Source organism: Centroberyx gerrardi, chromosome 5 (genome assembly GCF_048128805.1).
Source record: "Centroberyx gerrardi isolate f3 chromosome 5, fCenGer3.hap1.cur.20231027, whole genome shotgun sequence".
NCBI lineage: Eukaryota > Metazoa > Chordata > Actinopteri > Beryciformes > Berycidae > Centroberyx > Centroberyx gerrardi.
In genome coordinates, this window is record NC_136001.1 from 30,222,532 (window position 1) to 30,242,235 (window position 19,704).

General features: G+C 43.6%; 1 protein-coding gene across 1 annotated transcript in view; it reads left to right on the plus strand.

Annotated features, from left to right (window-relative positions):
* cntn4 (contactin 4) overlaps positions 1-19,704 on the plus strand; it is an 81,704-nt gene that overhangs the window by 48,070 nt on the left and 13,930 nt on the right. Inside the window, exons 9-11 of the mRNA XM_071919939.2 lie at positions 975-1,104; positions 2,052-2,202; positions 18,210-18,337. Coding sequence (XP_071776040.1) covers positions 975-1,104; positions 2,052-2,202; positions 18,210-18,337 — 409 coding nt within the window. The remainder of the gene's footprint in view (positions 1-974; positions 1,105-2,051; positions 2,203-18,209; positions 18,338-19,704) is intronic.

A 19,704-nucleotide genomic window follows, 5' to 3' on the forward strand; every position in this document is an offset into this window, starting at 1 on the left:
GAACGTCATGCTTAATTAATAGCAGCCGTAAACGGGAGTGCTTTCCATGCACAGACTGATATACGCCACCATTTTCCTCCCTTGCCAGCAGGGATATTCGCCCCTGCACTTCCAGAGCCACTAAGCGTTATGGAAATTCAGGCACAACCTGCTCAAACACAGGATTAGTTTGTGATCTTTCAATGAGGACAGTCTCTCTTTTCATGTGACAGTACCTTAATCCCCTGCGACTGGAGTTGGGGCCGCTCAGACACCCCCATGGAAACGGGCTCTAATGACATTATGGGTGAGCCTGCGGAAAACACAGGAGATGAAGGGCACGAGGAGGCAGAACCTGACAAAGTTGCACAGAGACGTATAGGAAAAAACACGGCTCACGGCTTTAATGCCGTTGTGACGGAGTTGAGCAAGGATGCAAGTTCAGAGAGATAAACATATAGTGAGGATTGTGTCCAAGTAAGTTTTTTAGCTCATTAGGCCCAACCGTCCATAAATAGGTCTTACTTTGATGGCTCGGCGACGACCGAGACTTCTCCTTCAGACGGGCAAAACGATGGTCCAGACAGATGAGAAAGAGGTACAGTATGACCGTGTACATAGCACTTAGTATGTGCAGGGCATACCTATCAGAAAAGCAATTTTCACAATGCAGTGTACCTCAGATGTTACGATATTCCTTCCCCTCTCATCCCCTCCTCCCGCTGAAGGGGAAACAGGCCCCGTGGTGCAGGCGGAGATATAAATAGGGCATGGTTTTATTTCACTCTCATAAACATGCAGATTGATTAGGGTCATTTTCTGCTAGCCTGCCTCCATCCACCCAAGCCTTTCCCTCCATTAGTGATGAAAACCTAGATTTATTGCCACGTCTGTCACTTCCAGACCATAATTCACTGGCCCACTGGCTGGCTGTTTTTATGTAGATGAGCGCTGGGAATAAGGCATATTAAAGGCATGTGTCTCTATGTTCACAGGAGCGCATACAGGTTGCCAATGGGGCACTGTCAATCAGCCGGCTGACCCTGTCCGACATAGCAATGTACCAGTGTGTGGCCGGGAATAAGCATGGCGAGGTCTACTCCAATGCAGAGCTCCGAGTTATAGGTAAGACATAGATGAGATGGTGTGTGTGTGTGTGTGTGTGTGTGTGTGTGTAGGCATGGCAACACGCGCGCAAGAGTGCATTCGTCCATATTTGTTTTCGCAAAATTTGGCACCGCGCTCTTCCTCGGCTCGATACCAGCCGATGACCTCCGGCCCTCTCTCTTATTGGCCACTAATTGAAAAGCATTAATTATAAGATGAATGCGTCCGGGTGACAGTGATGTATGCCAGAGCGGCTCTGCTCACCAGCCTCGCCCATCTGCCCTGTCAAGCCTGTCACTCTGCACTCGGGGCTGGCAGCAGCTCTCATTCACTATTCATCCCCCCAACATGTCCTCACCCTTATCATGTCGCCGATTGGAATCGGGCTAAAACACATCCAACTGTACCGGTCAAATTCAAGGTGGAGATTAAAAAAATAAATAGATAAATAAAAGTGTCAGGGACAGTACTGGACAGTTGAACACTATTTGAAAAGGGCACACATTTTTTAAGTGGTTTATAGCGAGGGAAAAGGATTATGTTGACATAACCGCGTGGCAGAAAGCTGAAGAACATGATATTTCCTGCTGTTTATAGCCGAGAAAAGACTTTCCTTTTAATTACAGGAGGGCAGAGAAATTCAGCTATGAATCACATCTGCCCTAACTGAGGGTAATAATCAAGCACGGACACCTAGCTCTGGAATTAGACCTGTATGCGTAATTTTTGAACGCTATTATTCTATTATGTGTGCTGCATGTTAGTTAGTCTGAATATTAACAATGTAACCTAGTGTTTTTGAGTCATTCGTAGCAATAACGCCATGTATTTATTAATGTGAGGACTTGTCAATACATTGAAGAAATAGCGGTTAAAGAGAGAATTTTGAGGGGGGAAAAGATGTGAGGGGTGAGTGATGTGCGGGTTTTACAAACACCGGCTTTAATATGCTGCTCTTGTCTCAGCTGTTGCCCCAGATTTCTCTCTCAACCAACTGAGGAGCCAGACGCTGGTGAAGGTAGGAGGAGATGTGCTCATCGAGTGCAAGCCCAAGATGTCTCCTTGGGGTGTGATCTCCTGGCGGAAGGGCAGCGAACCACTCCGAGAGAGTAACAGGTAACGCTGCATTCGAGCATCTTTCTTCTCTTTTAGCCCCGCTGTGAGGGGTTTAATGTTTTCTCATTGCGCTCGTTGCTCATCGTCTCTTAAGGCGGCGCTAATGTAGTATTGATACACACTTCTCCAGATGTAAGGCTTGACATCGTGACCATCTATTCCTCGCAGTTAGAGAATTTGCCCCTTGACGGCGAAGGAGTTCCTTTGCCTCGACCTCAGGAATATATGCAAAAACAGCAGCTGGAGTAACGCCTTGCTGTCTGAACATGCAGGAAAGGTTCGGATGAGGGTGCCATGTTTTATTTCTGTTTTTTTGTTTCTGATTTTTTGTATTTATATGCCGACCCGCTGATGTACTGAGGACACTTGCAAAACAGCTAAAAGGAAAAGCAGCGTGAAGCCTAGCTGAGTAATGGGTAGTGGCGTTGGCCCTGTGTTCCTCCAGCTCTTTAGTGGTGACCTAACAGACTGGCTGTTGGGAGAATTCAAAGTGCTAATCAAGTACTTTTCACCTCAGCGGGGACGATCGGGGCCGCAGACCTCCGACTATTCAACTGCCGCCGCGCGTCCAAGTTTTCCCGGGGACAGAGGGCGATCTCTGCCTCCCGCTCCGCGTGACGACTCGACCCCGGAGACGCGACGTGCGCTACGTGCCTCGCTTGTGCGCGCGCGTGCGTCCGTCCGTATGAAGTGTGAAGCCTGGCCCCTGACGGCCTCAACGCAGACAGGGGTCACCCATTGGGTGTCACCACTCTAGCATGACTCCGCTCTGACAGCAGGACTGTGTGCACAGTGTCTTGCCGGGCTTTGCATATATACAAAGCGGTGTTGTTGCTTGTCAAACAAAGTGGCGGGGAATTTGCATAGTGGTTTCGCTGCCGGTGCCCTTCACTTGCCCTGTGCCACTTCCATCACAGGCTCCCGCCCCGCAGTACCTGGATCGTTCTGATTCTGTTGTTTTGAATTCATAGTTGTGATTGATTTCGCATTTTTCTTTGGTGCGACGCTAGTTGACATCGTCGTGAAGTGATAAATGAAATTGCAGCGTCTGTGCCAGTATTGAATGAATGCTGAAATGCTATCACGGCGTTGTCTTTCAATATTCTCACTGATTCCTAACTCTTAAATCATATATTGACCAGTTGCTGTGACAAACAATGAATTATTCAAGAGCAAACTCATTCAAGTATAATTAGTGATTTGAATGAATTTATGATATATTCTAATTACTAATTCAAACCTTGAAATTCATTTTGTTGTTGACTGCAGTCCTTTATACTATCAGGTTAAATCTTCATTCTGTGATTGTGGGGACTACATGGCTGAGAACGGCTAAAAGCAGATTATCATACCTGGACCAGTTCCCTTGGTGTCACAAACACAATCTATCATGATAATGGACCGTTTGTAGATGTATTACTTTTACAGTATCTGTATTCTGCAGGAGTCGAGGGTCTCTTTGAAGTAGACTGTAATTCCTATACTTAATAGATGATATTTGGCTCCAACCACCTGTCCTGCCGCTCAAACAGGTAGGCAATTAAAAAGAAAAACGCACAGATTTGTATTTAAGACGCTTCTGTCCCAGCTGTATTGCATTAGAGGAAATCTTCGCCAAATTGTATTTCCAGCAAGTAGGTGGATCATTGTCAAGCAACTTTTGACAGAACCTGGAAACACATGGCGGAGCCTTTTTTTAGCCTCCCAATATCTCCCTTTCCTCTCATCCATCTCATACACACACACACGCGCCTGTGCAGTATGCCATGCAATGAAAATGATTAGCATCTGTTGCGGTAATCGTTAGAACACAATTGTCTTTAAAATGGCTGCCCTCATAATGGCTGTCCTGCCTGTCGGTTAATATTCAGTCTTGTGCCGCTGCTTGTTTGGGAAATCATAACATATACTGATGTGAAACCAGGCCACCGATGCAAATGAGCGAACTGCAAATGAGGGAACAAACAGCATCCCACAGATCGGCTGTGTGAATGGCACACACGCTATCCTTCATCGTGTAACAACCAATAATCATATTGGTGTTTTGATGTACAGTAAATGTTACGTTCATATTTGGCTCCGATCACCTAAGTGTGTGTGTACGTGTGTACAGTATGTGCGTGTATGTCTGAGCAAGTCCGTTCGGTTGTGCACCTGTACAGAAAGGTGCAAATTAAAAAAAAAGGGTAGCTGTGAACCCCTTTTGTTGAAGATTAATTGCCTTAATTGCGTTAGCGCTCCACTGTGGCTTCAGCGTGAGGGGAACTAGTGTCACCAGCTGGGTAATCCATCTTCATAGCAGCAGCAGCCCCCTTTTTTTTTTTTTTTTTTTCTCCTGCAGGAGACCAGTGGAGGGAGGGGATGTCTTATCTACCCCAGACAACCCTGCAGGGACGAGGTTTAGATGACATCAGCTGGAACAAAGCAGCTGAGAGCGCAGAGCAGAGCAGGTCTTGCTGATGAGTGTGTAAGTGGGCCGTGTCAGCCGCGTGAGAGCGGCCCTAAAAAACATGCCATTTCAATATGTCACTACCGGGAAGAAATCAAGTTTGTTAGGCCCCTCACACCAGACACACTCCATCAGCCGTCCCCCTCGCGGGCGGCAGCGGGATGTGCTGACGCCCCGTTTCGCTCCCTCCTGGATTAAACACCGATCTTTTAAAGACCTTGAGTATTTATCTCTATCAGTTGTGACACTCATGCAAATATTTGGGCTGGATCTTTAAAATCCTTTGAAGAAGGTGTTTACCCTTGGAGGGAGGCTTTAAACTGCTTTGGGTGTGGCTACGGCAAATCTCCCCGCTAGTTTGTTTTCATGAGGCTCTGACGCAGCGGTGTGTTTTCTGAACTGCGCAGAGGTCACATCTCGCTCCGATATACAGGGAATGATGCATGATGCAGTGGCTATTATGTTTGTAACGCAAGTTATTAGCTGGGTGGTATGATGGTACACATCATGATGGGTGTCAAGACAGAAGTTGCTGCTTAAAGATATATTCCACTTAGTTTTAACATGGGGGTTATTTAGCACTTGACCGCCATGAAAACCAGAATATAAACTAATCACCAAGATCAGATGCAGCTGGTTTGTAGTGTTCAGATTTTTACTTCCCATTCATTTGAATGAGGCCACGAAAATAGACTGAAAACTGACATTTAACACGTTGGTGAACAGACTCAACAACAGATCCTGCTGCTGTGATTTTCAGTTGACTGTTGGTCCAACGTTTTAGAACATCATTTCGCCAAATAGCATTTTTATTAATAGAAGAGAACAGAGCGGAGGGATACCATTTGGGAGAGATAGTTCCTGTTTGGGAGACCGGATCTACTTTTATTTTTAAATACCAATGACTTCTTTATTGTCTTAAAAGCGGGATCTGTTGTTGAATCTGTTCAGAAGCTTGTTAAATGTCAGTTTTCAGGTTATTTTCGTGGCCTCATTCAAACGCTACAAGCTCGTCCAGCTGCATCCGATCTTGCTGATTAGTTTATATTCTGGTTTTCATGGCGGTCCAGTGCTGAATAACCCCCATGTTAAGACTAAGTGCAATATTGCTTTAACATGTGCTGGGCCCACTCTCTCCTAATCATAGCAACATTTCGCTTCACTATTTTCAGTATTTTCACTTTTTAGTACGCCTTGGAGATGGACAGTCAGAAGTTCAGCATGTACCAGGTTTGAGCTATGGCAATGTGAGGCAGATATTTTATGGTATCATTTTTTCCCTTTGATTGTATTGTACTGTGTGATGTTTTTCTCAGAGTTCAGCATCATACTTCTCAAAAAGTTCTTTTGACTATTTTGTGATTACTATTTCCTCCAGTGGGGGGAAAAAAATCTGAACTCTGTTGGCAGCTGTGGATTCCAAGGGAAGCTAATATTGTCTTTTATGTGTATTAAAAAATGAAAATGTTCTGCAGAAGGGAGATATCAGTTACAGTGCAAAATACACTTTCCAGACTGCTGCCCAGTCAAAATGTCAGTATGTGCCCAACAGAGATGACATAAAATACATCAACATCTATTTTATTTTGTATTTTTCTTGTCCAAATCACAAATACTCCTTCAACCAAACGAATCAAAATGAACAGCTAAATATGTTTTTGCTTCTAAAATATAAAATGGCTGTCCTCGGAGGCTCAGAAGTCTCGTCTTAGAAATGGGATCAGATTCAACGCGGATCGCCATCAGTACTCTCTGAGCTCTGGGCAGAGCCAACCAATGATCAGAGCAGTTGTGACATTCAGAAATGAAGGGCTTGCAAAAACCAAATCTGCTCTGTCATAGAAAAATTGCAGAAGACAGCGTGCAGGATTCCACCAATATTTCCCTTTATATTCCCCTCTATGTTTAAAAAAAATTCCCCTAGAATCCACACATTTCCCTGAAATAATCATGGAACAATTACACACTGAGCTGTCTCTGCTGCCTCTCTGTGGTATATAGATGGTTCTTCTGAGGATCTCTGTGACCTAAATGGTACTTTTTAGAAGTTAACCCTTTAAATTACAGTAAAATAGATTTAATAACTAGTTATAGCATTAGAATGAGTAAAATACAAGTAAAAAAACAGGTCCTTCACCAGTAATGGTATTAGATCAGTGGCACTACCACACACTTGGTGAAGGATAATCAAGTCGACAGTCATTACAGAAAGTGACGACACCTGTGCAGAGACAATCAATGTTTTTTCATTAGGTTTTCATTTGCTTATTACGTAGAATACATACAATAATACATTCTATAATTTAGAAAAAACATACTCAAATAACAGAAAACAACAGAAACCAGTCATTCTAGTCATTCTAATGCTATAACTACTTATTAGATCTATTTTAATTGGATATTACTTAGTTATTTCCAGGCATTACTATGTAATTAATGGCCTGTAATTTAAAGGATTACCGCTTTTTTTTTTACTGCTGTTTGACCAACCACCATGAAGTGTTTCCATGTAGAGCAAATCATTACATTGAGAACCAAGTGGTTCTGTGACACCTCTATATAAAACCCCAAATAGTGATGATGGTTCTTTAAGGTAAAATAATAATTTGTTCTACCGGCATCTCCTATGGTTCTTCAGTGTTTTTTGATGGTTCTTAACTTTAATGCACCCAAAGACGTAACATTGCAATGTGTCAAAGGTTAACTTCTCACAACCTAGTTTCCAACCCTTGAACTTGGCAAGTCTTTTAGCATTTAAAAAGCTGTAAAATGTTCAACATAGCATCTCATAAATGGTTTCTATATAGCACCATAAGTGTTTCCCCCATGATTGCGACCCAAAAACTACTATTTGGAACCGTTAAGCGCCTACTGAAATAGTGTTAGCTGCACTTGTGTCTGCTGCACTAGTTACGCTGCACTTGGGCGTGTAACCGTTTGAGTGACATCTTTGAACAAGGTGAGTACAGGAGGCTTGTTTCCAAGGTAACATCTGTTCAAAGTTTTATCAGTTCCTTTTTACCCCAGATTAGCGCTTTCAAAGTACAGATTCTGTGCAGTCCCACGGCGCAGAGAAAGACACAGAGAGGAAGGATGCTGCTGGAAAGAAGGGGAAGCGAGACGCCGCGTCAGAAGTCTCCCCCTTTAACGCCAATGTTAAAAGTCGTATATTCTTGTCATAACTTTTCCCATATTCTGTCGGTAAATTCAAAATCTTTGCTTTGTCCTCCATAACACATGCTGATTTCACCAGACCGGTGAAATCCACATATCTTGAACCACTAAAATGCCTTTCTTTCCTTCTTCTTGCTTCTGGGTTGGAGCTAAACTCTATTTCTGTGTGGCAATGATGTAGGGTAGCCCAAGGCAAGAAGCCCCCCCTCCTCCCTCCCTCCCTCCGTAATTCAATTCATGACCACTAGATTGAGCCAAATTTAATTTTGAATGATTCCTTAGATGGTAACAGTCCTGTTAATCTTTGAATAGCATACAACTCATTTACATTAATCTAATTTTTTTGACATTAAGGAATAAGAATCTGTGTGAGCATATATCAAGTTTTCTTTGCAGTTAATAGGGTAATCAAAAGGAGACTAATCCATTAGTTTGAACAAAAAATAATAGTAATAATATAATTTGTTTTTGGGTAATTTCTGAAAGTGTGAGAGTAGACCTTTTGGGAACTCTCTAGTTCTTAATGTGGGAGGATTGTAGGAGGTGAAAATTCACAGCTAAGGTGTGAAAATTCATAGTTTTCATTGCATTTTCATAATAATACAATGTTTACTTCCTTTTATCAGGTAGACAATGCTCAATAAAGAACAGACATTTGTAGACTTGTAGAATTCTTGAAGCTTGACAGCCCACAGGTATCGAGAAGTGATATATCTTTATTGTTTCAGTCATAGGTAATTAGTTACCATCTTTAAGTATCATCACTGAAAACATGCACATGCTGTATCCACCGATCAATCCACAAAACTCCTGCCCACATTTCTTTTCTACGAGCCACTTGTCACGAATTGAGCTCAGATTTACACTTCAAGGCGTCTTTAAGCATCCTTTTTAGTTTTGCCAAACTATTGACACACTCTCCGAGAACGTCTGCCGCATGAATCAGTGAGCATAAAAAATTACCATCGCAGTCTAAGATGTTCTCTGACTCATTTCTTGCCTTGAGCAGTTTTGAATGATCCGCTAGGTGTGTTTTTAGCTTTAAGTGGTGTCTGTTAACGTCTAAGCAGCAGGTCCGGGCTCACCGTGACAAGCTTTTGAGTGGATCAGCCGGCAAAAGTGGAGAAGGCACAGAGGGAGAATCTGTGTGTGGCCTGGATGTTTATTAGTCTATTAGTCTGAAGAGAGAGCAACATTTGCTGTGGCTGGATTGGCCAGATTCCCTGGTTATGACCCATCGGTACAGTATCCCTCCTGCATATTATATATCCCTCCCGCATTGGCAGAGCAAATAAGCATGGCCGTCACGTAAATGAAGAGATGTCTCGCAGAGTGATCTCCATTTATAGGCCCATCTGCTCCGCCAGACGCACTCCAGAAAGAATCAGTGTCAGGAGAAAGCCAAAACCGCGGAAGAGGCAGAGCAGCTAACTTTGTATTAATTTACTTATCGCAAATCTTGCTATCTTTCCATGACGCCTTTGTGTCACACCGTTCTGTTTCATGGAGATTTTAATAAGAGTCTCGTCAAATGCCTCTGGGCTTAATTTTATGAAGTCCTGGAATTAATCAGCGCTGTATGGAAACAGGTGTATTAATAAAGGAGGTGATTAAATGATCTGTGTGAATGGACGGCCCAGTACAGCCATTTCGGTTCCCTCGTTCTCAGGCCGCACGCTGTTATGCTTATTAAAAAACATTGTTTATCATGTTTAAATGTCACTTCACATTTTTTCTCATCAAATCTCTAATTTCCTCATTTGCCTGTAATTGAACATCTGCTTGTGAAGTGGAGTTCTGACTCTCCGTGGAGGTCGGCGGCGGTGTGCGGCGCCAGGCCTGAATACTGAGAGCTTATGTGCCCATAAGGACTTTTTTCATTACCTTGCCTTGAGGAGAGGTTTACTGACAAGGCTGCTGTGACCAGCTGACTGGTACTTTTCATTTTGTCTTAGCCTACACCTCTCCACCCTGGCAGTAGCTAAAAAGCCACATGAAGGAGAACGGTCCCCTCGCCTGAGAATGGGAGCAAGCCGAGGATTAGTGCTTTGCTGAGGGATCCTGGCAGCGCCAGACAACACCCCACACTATGTTCAGAGGTGCCTGCTAGCACACACACATCCACATGGCAGATTAGAGTTTTATTTATCCAAACATTTCTCTGAGCCAGAGCTGCTCTGGAGGCAAAAATAATCGTATTGGTTGAGTTAAGCCTCAATGGGCGGAGCCAAAGAACTGCAGTTTTCACACTTCAAGCTAGCTACCTGGCAGACTTGAATGGTAAAGACAGAACTCTTATCAAAGTATGAATATATGTAAGCATGAATGGCAAAGACTTCTTTTTACATTCAGTCATGACGATGTCATCTTGGAAGGTCAGCAGGCTAGCTTACCTAGATAGCTACAGCTGCAGAGTACTTTCAACCTGGAACATCAGCTAGGCTAACTAGCTAGCTTAGAGAACTTAGTATGACTATATTGTATTTGAGTAAGTACCAGAACACTGGGCTTAATAATATGAGCTTCCTCCTCTCTTACCTCTTGTCGTTTTCACTGGGCTTCAGTCTAACATTGCATAGCCAGAAATACTGTGGTTCTTTGGCTCCGCCCACTAAGGTTTAATTCAAACAATGAGATTTTTTTCTGCCTCCAGAGCAGCTCCTCATCCAAGAAATGTTTGTGTAAGTAAATCTCCAATCTACGTAAGCATGCAGAGGATGTAAGAGAGAGAGAGAGAGAGAGAGACAGGGAAAGAGAGACAGAGTAGCCTTGATGATAATTATTCCTAAATGGAAACTTGTCTTTCAGAACTGCTTACATGCCTGAAATCCTTGAATGAAATGAAATGAATGAAATCATTTTGGCTACTGGCCACAATCTATGTTGAACAATACATCATTAGCAGGCAAAGTATTGGAGTATTGGCATTTGCTGTTCAGTCATGATTATGGGCATTAATTGATTCTGATGTGTCAAAGCAAAATTTACCTTCCAGACATTATGATCATGCCTCCTACGCAAGTATATGCTTTGAACCATTAAGAGTTTGAAGTTTTTAAGAATCATGCAGTAGCATGAATTTCCAATGACTGCACCATTTCCTAAATGATACATTTTTTCTTTTTTTTTTGGGAATGTTTCTGTGAAGAACATAGGGTTGACAGACTAAACCTAAATAAATCTCAGACCAGAGCAAAAGTGAATTCCAAGATGTTTGCTGAGATTAGGTCAGAACCCTCTTTACCCGTCTGCATCCCATGTACTGCTCGCCGGGATTATTTTTATCTGGAAGACTGTGGCTGATATCATTTTTCAAAGCGAGAATCCGCCAGCGCAGCATGAGTAATCCATCTTGGTTCCTCTGACAATTTCCTCTGGAACATGTGTGTGCTCTTTATTCCTGAAGGGATACCTCAGCACACGAGGAAGAGATGAATATCTCTGGAAGGGAATAAACCAGGAGAGCAATTTGTGATTAAAGGAATCCTCTAGAAGTACATACACGAGCCCCTCTGCGGCCCGGGCCGATAAACTCCCTCTCCTCGCAATGCAATTACCAACACAATCACATCATGTTCCACAGGCGGGAATTAAGACATTCTCAATCAGCCTGCTTCATTAAGACAGCTTCCTGTAAAAAATGCACACTCCACACAACATTTATTTCAAGGAGGTTCATTTGTACAGAAGTCCTTAGACAGTAGAATGTGTGATTGTGTGATTGTGGGTGTGTGTGTGTGTGTGTTTCCACATTGTGTTGCGTCGTTATATGCCCTGATAACAAGCTAACAGTCTTCATGCCTGCAGACATTAGGTGAGACTGAGCAGTTTTTTCCTGTTATTGTTTTAGTGAGCCTAGATACTAAAATGGGATTTATATTTAATTTCATTTATCTCAATATTACGAATATGACGGCTTTCCTGTTATTTAGAAAATAAATCTAGTGGCCAATTGCACAACTGGAGCATCCAATATTCAAATGGCATAACCTACCGCTGCTAGTATTATTACTGTTATATAACAAGAAGTGTTCAGTGCGTATGCTGCATTTATCAGAAAAGAAAATACAAGAAAAGAAAGAAAAAAACAAAATTCGTCCTACCTATTAAGGCTATGGGGAAACACTTGTCATTTCTCTGCTTACATTATGGTAATACATACTGAAGTGGTAGCAGTAGTGTGCATTCATTTCATAGAGTAAGAGATTAATACTTGGCGTTACAGCCTCGCACCCCTGTCCCCTGGCCATGTTTTTATAAAGCACAGTATTGCCATAGAAGCTTTAATGCTACCCAGTGCCCTGGAGACAAGTGTCAACACACAGTGAAGCAAAAGGAAATGTCATTTCAAGTATTGCCTGCAACTCACTCCACTGTTAATGTAACCGAATAGAAAAAAAGGCATGCCGCGCTTTCCAGTTGCAGAGCATGCTTCTGTTGAGACTGGGAGAATGAGTGCTTATTTAGTGTCAATCATTCTTTATCATTGCTCAGTCTTAAAGCAAGAGCTCCCTGCACCGGTGGCCACAAAGGCACTTGTTATATTGTTGAGCTTTGATTGACGCCTCCAAAAGATCCCCATCAAGCGGGCATTTTAAAGACGACTGGTGGTAATTGTTGGCAAGGTACAGTGCTTTCTTACTGCATAAAGATTGGTTGGGACTTTTAACATAGAGGGGTTAATTTGTGCTCTTTTTCTGTTACTAGGCAATATTCATTTAACTGGATCAGGCTGAGCCTCGAGTCACTGGCACATTTAAAGCATAACTCCTGTCCCTTTTTCAACCTGTACCCTTTTTCCCCCATCTTATTCCATCATACCGATCGATTCGGACCAAAACCTGGTCCATTGCCTCACTGTAGAGCTACCTACATCTTGCTTGCCAGAGCGTGCAGCTCTCCAGTACAGTCCTATAAGGCCGATGGACACTCCCAAAATCAACCCCAGAGCATGTCTTTTTCAATACATTGATTGCTCACTCTGTAGTGAGACATGTAAGCATGTGAGATGTAAGCAAACATGATCTAAAGTCAAGCCTGTCTCATACAGTTTTTAATACTACCTCAGCCATTGCTTTAACACGTTCTTATTTACTCTTTGGTGGCCAGCTTCTTGTCTACAAAGTAATGCAAAATAAATAGTGAAAGTTGGTTGGATGAATTGAAAATTAAATATATGCATGTCTCATTACAGAGTGAGTGTCATAACATGCTTTGGGTAGTTTTGGGGTTTTGGAGTAGCCAATGACCCTATAGGACTGTATTGGAGAGCTGCGCCCACAGCTAAGCAAGACACAAGCAGCTCTATAACAAAGCAGTTATAGATTTGGTCAGAATCGGTCGGTATGATGGAAAATGATGGGGAAATTATGCTTAAAGTCATTAATATGCAGCAGAGTTACCTTCATACAGTAAGCTTCATACAGTAAGGGATTTGGCTGACACCATCATGGCGTTTAAATCTGGTCGCACACCACTTTACATGTAAAATCACCTCAAAGTTAATCATCTCCTATCATAGGGGCATAATGCTGCGATCATTTGCTGCGGCTAATGATCCGTGTGACAAGGTGAGAGTCATTGGCACCGGTCTGGGCACGGCGAAAATCAATATCAATTACAGCTATATCGGAGAATTGTCAAAAGTAAATGCCCAGGTGTCCCTGTTCCACCAGCGTCAGCCAATCCCTTTGTTGACGGAGCGAACAAAAAAACCGAGCGCACACCTGTTATTGTGGTCTCTAATTGACTGTTAACCTTGATGTTGACGACTTCACAAGAAAGTGGAGCGCACATTAGTTTTGTCATGATGCTGCATTAACTAGACGTCTGAGAAGTCGTACCGCATTTGCATCGCGCTCGCCCAGGTTTTAGCGTCCGGGGTCCACGCCGCACAGCTGGGCTTGATTTATGCCGCTGACAAGGCCGTTTCTCTGCGACGCGGCGCACTGTGGGGAACCTTTGGAGAGACAGCCTTTCAATTTATCTCCGACGTCCCCCCCCTCCCCCCCTACGCACTTCAGGGTTTTTAAAGCAGTCAAGAGCATAGATCAACACCTGAAGTTAGGTCCCGCCTCTTGTCCCGGCTCAGAGGATATGGTGACCTCGCCTCCCCCCCCCCCCATAGACGCCACATTATAGCCTCTTCCCTCCAGCGCTGTTAGCAACACTGACGTTTTGATACAATTATGATTAGAAACACCACCTGCAGGTAGGTCGATGATGGTCGGCGCGGATCAGAAATAGTAACACATGCACACCTTGCCTTATCTGTAAGCTTACAGTGGTGGCCGCGCACACCGCCAAGCGCACGATATCAAACGCAACCCCTGAAGTGCCTTTTTCATTCGCTTGGAGTATTTAGTTAACCTGCATTTGGAAGTGAATGGCTGCAGCGGTGGGCTGAACAAGGTGTGTGCAGTGAGGCAATACTCTTTGTGTACAGAAGGCCTTAGCTGAGGCTAATTATTGGGTGAAATCACCGTAAGCTTGTGGCTGTCTCTCTTCCTGTGGCCTCATGGCTGAGTAATCCCACTGATAGAATCTTAACCCCTATTTTCACAATCCTGTTTTATTTACCCTGTTAATTAAGTAGAGATGCATACAGGCCCACACCCCGCAGTCACGCTACCAATCAGCCTCGGAGCGCCTCGGAGTCGGTACTGTACTCGTGAATGGATGTGTTTACTAATGGCACTCTCAAATCACGGTATGATCTGTGATTACGCATATTGTTTGCATTTTGAATTTTTAGGAGCACACACTTATTCTGAGATGGCATTAGCCAGTTAGTGTGTTTGTGTAGAATGTGAACTAACGCGGTTTCAACGTTTGAGCGTGAGGCCGCTGCCGCCACCGCCGCCGCCGCCACCACTGCCATCAATTGGTATAAACTCGCTCCACGCTCCAGACCCGCACGTTAGTTCAAAGCTGCTCACAACACGCAATTTTCTTTCCTTTTTGGTGACTCATTATTGGGGATGTGACAGTTTCCTCTTACAATGTAGAATTTATCAAGCAGATCAAAGACGAAATATGTCTGAATCGAAGATCAAAACAAACCTTTCAAGTGGCTTTTGATTGCGAGGAAGCTAACAAAAAGCAATGCCTACGTCTGTTAACAGTGTCTCAAAGAGAATGTAAGGAAATAACAAAAAAACAGGCTTTTATTTTGGACCAGGCTCTTTCCTGCGATTTCCACTTCACAGTGCCCGTGATAGCTGCTCAGTGACTGATGTTATTTGTCTCTTTCATCTTGTCACAGACCAGGGGAGATCAACACCGCGCGGCCCCTTCTCTGGGAGGCTTGATCTCGCCCAAAATACACCTGTGTTTTTAGGATTACACGAGTGCATTCGGCCATCTCGCCATGTTCAAAATAATCGCCTCCTCTTTGGAGAATTATTGCTGTGGCCATTAAACTTGTGTGAGGCTGGGATGAAAAGAGTGGCACTTGTGTTCATCTCACCTGTGAATTATTGATACCTACTCCTCCGCTGCCTTCTCTCGGGATAGAGGTGGGAAATGTCTCCTGAGATAATGGGCAGAATGTGCAGACATGTTGTCTGGTGCCGCGGCAGAGACGAGAGAAGGCAGGAGCAAAACTGAAACGTGTTAATAGTAGGCCTCGCTCTCTTATTCAGCCCCGCTGCGCCTTCGTTGACTTCCATTTGACCTCGGCCGCTCTTCCATTAGCTTCAGACTCAAATGACAAATACTTTATGCAGGCAGCCAGTCCATTTCTCTTTCTGGAATGTCAGCGAGGGGGAAATACCTCCCCGGTCTTCATATAAAGCTACAGAAGGTAGAATAAGCGGTGAATGACCAGGAATGGTCTTGGCTCCACCAGGAGGGCTAGAGAGGATTTAACTCCCTGTAAGCACCATTGTGTTCTTACACCGCACCACTTGTACACTCCACAGAGCCTCTTCTTACAAGATGCATGGTGCACAAGTCACATGATAGGGCTTTTGTCCCTGAGGATAAGGGGATTGTGGATATACAAAGCACAGTGCACAAATGCAGGTATTTAGTTATATTGAGGTATTGCTGTGAGCCTTGCGCTGGTTGTCTTGAATTAGGTCAGAGCTTGTTCTAGTTAAGACAATACCCCGGCCCATTTGTTCTCACCCATGACTGTGCTAGCAGAAGTGCTGCTAGTTAATTGATAATAGATGTGTCTGTGGTAGACACTCACTATTATGCAGAACTATTAGGTTTAGTTCACGTTTCCCTTAAGATAATTTGAGTCATCAGACAAATATTAGTAGTATTAGAAATATTCACATAGCACCATAGCAATACCATTTACTGTGTAGTAGTTGATGTAATTTTGCTGACACTGCTCTGAGATGTGGTCAGTGGTATTTGTTGTCCCATTAAATGGGCCATGTGCTTGACATATATCAGCCTCCAGGTGTGGTTTCATTAAATCCTCTGGCTGCATCCCACAGTGCAGTGTGCACCTTGTGTAACCGATGGTCACTGGTGGTACTTTGCATTCAGCACTTGCCCCCGGCCTGACTCAAACCATGAACCCCACTCACCAGCACCATGCGGCTATGGAAGTCGAATCTATTATACATGGCGAAGCGGGGATGCTTTAACTTATAATCGCACCACGTCGACCAAATTACACCCGCACATCCGCAACGACGTGTTAAATGTGCCATTCATGCAAACAAGAAAACTCGCTGCGCACCTGACAACAGTGAAAGCTGATGAGCTGGTTCCCACCATGTGTCCAACAAACAAGTGTCATTCAGACTGCTAACTACAAAGGCTAATAAACTCTTCCCTGTCTCAAACCCTTGAGCTCACGCCTGCCAGCATGATCCACTGGCTTTACCCGTCCAACAGCAGTCTTGAATGAGTCAGAGGATAGTAACCGATTGGAGGGTTGAGCGGCATCAATCCAGAAAGCTGACATGTTTATGCACATGGTCCGCTGCTTCCAATTTGGATCCTACGTGAATTAATACAATTATTTATTCCAGCGCAGCAATGACAGCTAGTTAGCACTGGTCAGCTGCTACACTGAAAACAGTGAATTTCACCGCTCCATGTCTCAGCCCAGTGGTGAGTCCCTACATGCTGTTAGAAGTACAGTAGACACAGTTACAGGAGCGTTAGTGGTGACTATGTTTGTGTTGCAGGCTCCAGTGTGGTTTAAAAGTTGATATCTAAATGCAAAAGCCGTGTGTATCAATTACAAGTACTATCAGTTAAAAGCAGGTTTCACCACATGAAGTCATTGTACCAAGTCAAGATAACCAGATCAAGTTAAGTCAGTGTTACTTTTAACAAAACAGGTTTGTAACAGAGTGCTTTTGCAGAGGAAGAATAATTAACACTAGAAAGAGGAGTGGATTTTTAGGGTCTAACAAGCCGTCAACTGAAGGGAAGTAAATATAATTACTACCTTCTTGTGTGATTTTGAAAATCTGACAACACTGGGTTGTACAAAAAGGGGGTTGAGGAAAAGTCATAGAGACACTTTATAAACCTTAAAAGCAGAGATATTTCAATTCTGAAACAAAACAGCCGTCAACTGATTAGTGCTTGGCTGTCTAGTGTTAAACAGTTAAAAACAACAAAGAAACAAATGAAGTTATGTGCACAGAGAGAGTAGAGTATAAGGCCAAAATTTGTGTGACTGTGTGTGTGTGTGAGTGTGTGTGACGTGCACCTTTGTCCACATTACCGAAGAACCATCATTAAAGAAAAATAACTGTCCCCTTTTGTTAATTTCCTAGCTGCCTCAAGTCCAAACAGTGCAGTGGATGAATCCGTTTGCTTTGCTCTGACTTTGATGGCGCGCGGCTCTTAGGTGAACAGAGCAATTTATTGGCCACACATCATTTTCCCCCTCGCAATCAGGCCGAGGCCTTTTCATATTTACAGTTTGCAGATTCAGCAGAGCATTTCAGATAATTAAAATTCAGCATGCTTTGATGAGTTGGTCCACCCTTGATTTCCCACAGTACCTTGCTTTCAAGGGCACAATTTCCATTTTTGCTTGTTATTTAGAAAATGTCAAGTTTTGTTAAGGCCTTTTGACCTTTTTGAAGCACTAGTGGCCATTGTGTAAAGGGCACGGAGCCACTGTTGTCCTAGATATCTTGAAGTCATGTGGGGAATTAATCACCCCTAAAAAAATATACTATTTCTCATCTTTGTCATCTGCAAAGAAGCAGAACTTAATTAGGAATACTGAGAAATGTTCTCAGCTCTATATTATTCACTTATCATTGCTGTCATGTCCCGAAGCCACATACAGTAGCTACATTTTCACAATGTATGCATGGCAGTGTTTGTCGGCTAATGTCATGGCACTAATTTATATGATTCTTATAATACAGTGTTTGTGTTCTTCTAACCACAGGGTTTCCATTCTGGACAGCGGTAACCTTCGGATATGGAACGCAACCAAATCAGACGCAGGCCTCTACACCTGCGTGGCGAGGAACCAGTTTGGTGTGGCGAGCAGCTCCGGAAGCGTCACAGTTAAAGGTATTCCCTCTTTACATTTCATCTCCGTCTCCTCTGCTGCTTGATCAGTAGGAGCCTTGACCGATATATTGGTGTCGGACATCTTCGTCTGACGCATGTTTTTTTTCACTCCGGCGGTACGCAGAGTTGCTTGATATTTCATTCCAGTCCTTGAGTGTTCGCCTTGGTAAATAAAAAATGAACAACACGGGGAAGAAGGACGCGCGTTTTTGTTGCATCCAACCACCTCCACCTCTCTGTCTTTTGATAAGTCACGAACAGCAGAGATTTTTCACTGTGCTGTCATTACTGGAGAGACAGAGACACCCCCGTTGGCCCGTCTATTTACAGAGGTGTGGAGAACATTCAACTCTGTTCGGTACCGCCAGTCCTGTCAGAGGATATGCCGTGTGGAAAAAAAAAGGGCCCAGTGTTGTTAGATCATCTGGAGGAGGGGGCTGGGGATTGCATTTCTGCTCTGTTGCTGTGACTTATTATACTTCATTAAAAATGAATGGGAGCTGGGTATAAGGTGCTGTGCATCGGGCGGCTTTATTCTGTGCACACTGCTGTTTTTTCTGTCCTATTTCCACTGGGGATAGTATTCTCACCTTCTCTCGCTCCTGGGGGATTTGCTGACATATTCGGTGAACTGTACCCTCACTGTGACCCCCCTTTTCGCAGAGGTTGCACGGTTCATTTGTGTTATTGTTTCTTGTTCTCCGCTTTGACCTTCTTTGTTGGCTGGCTTTTGCAGATTTATAGTTATTGATCTTCACTGTATTTGCCTTCGGGAGAAAGGAAAGGGGGGGGGGGGAGTTCATGCCTCATATTTCAAAAGGTTTGGTATCGATTTACATGTATATTTCAATAGATTATTGGAAAGCTTCGCGTCCAATCCGTCGGACGAAGTCAGACAGCTGCCGTTCCTTTTCGTTTCAGCACAAGCGAGTGAGTATATATTCTTAGACATTGTGACAAACCCCCCTGGGCAGGTTCGCGCAAGACAAATTCACACGGAATCTATCCTTATCCACCTACCTCAGTCGAGTAGCGAGGTTCAATACCACCACATAACCCCACGAACACGGCGCACACATTAATAGTTTGTCTATGCTGATGTGGAGCAGTCCTTGCTGAACTACCCGAGTCAAACGTTGCAACTGATAAAGCAGTGCCAAGATCCTTTAGATTCCCCTGCAGTGTGATGAGAAATGCTATATGTTTTTCCCCAGCCTCTAAAGTTTAATGCGCTTTCTCATCGAGCCTGGAAGACAAAGCTTCTGCTCTGTAGTAGTCTGTCATGTTTGTTCAAAGGTTCAATCCATTTAATTTTCTTCCCTCTACAAGTTAGCAATCTGTAAAAGCCTTTGAAATGCCGTGTCAAC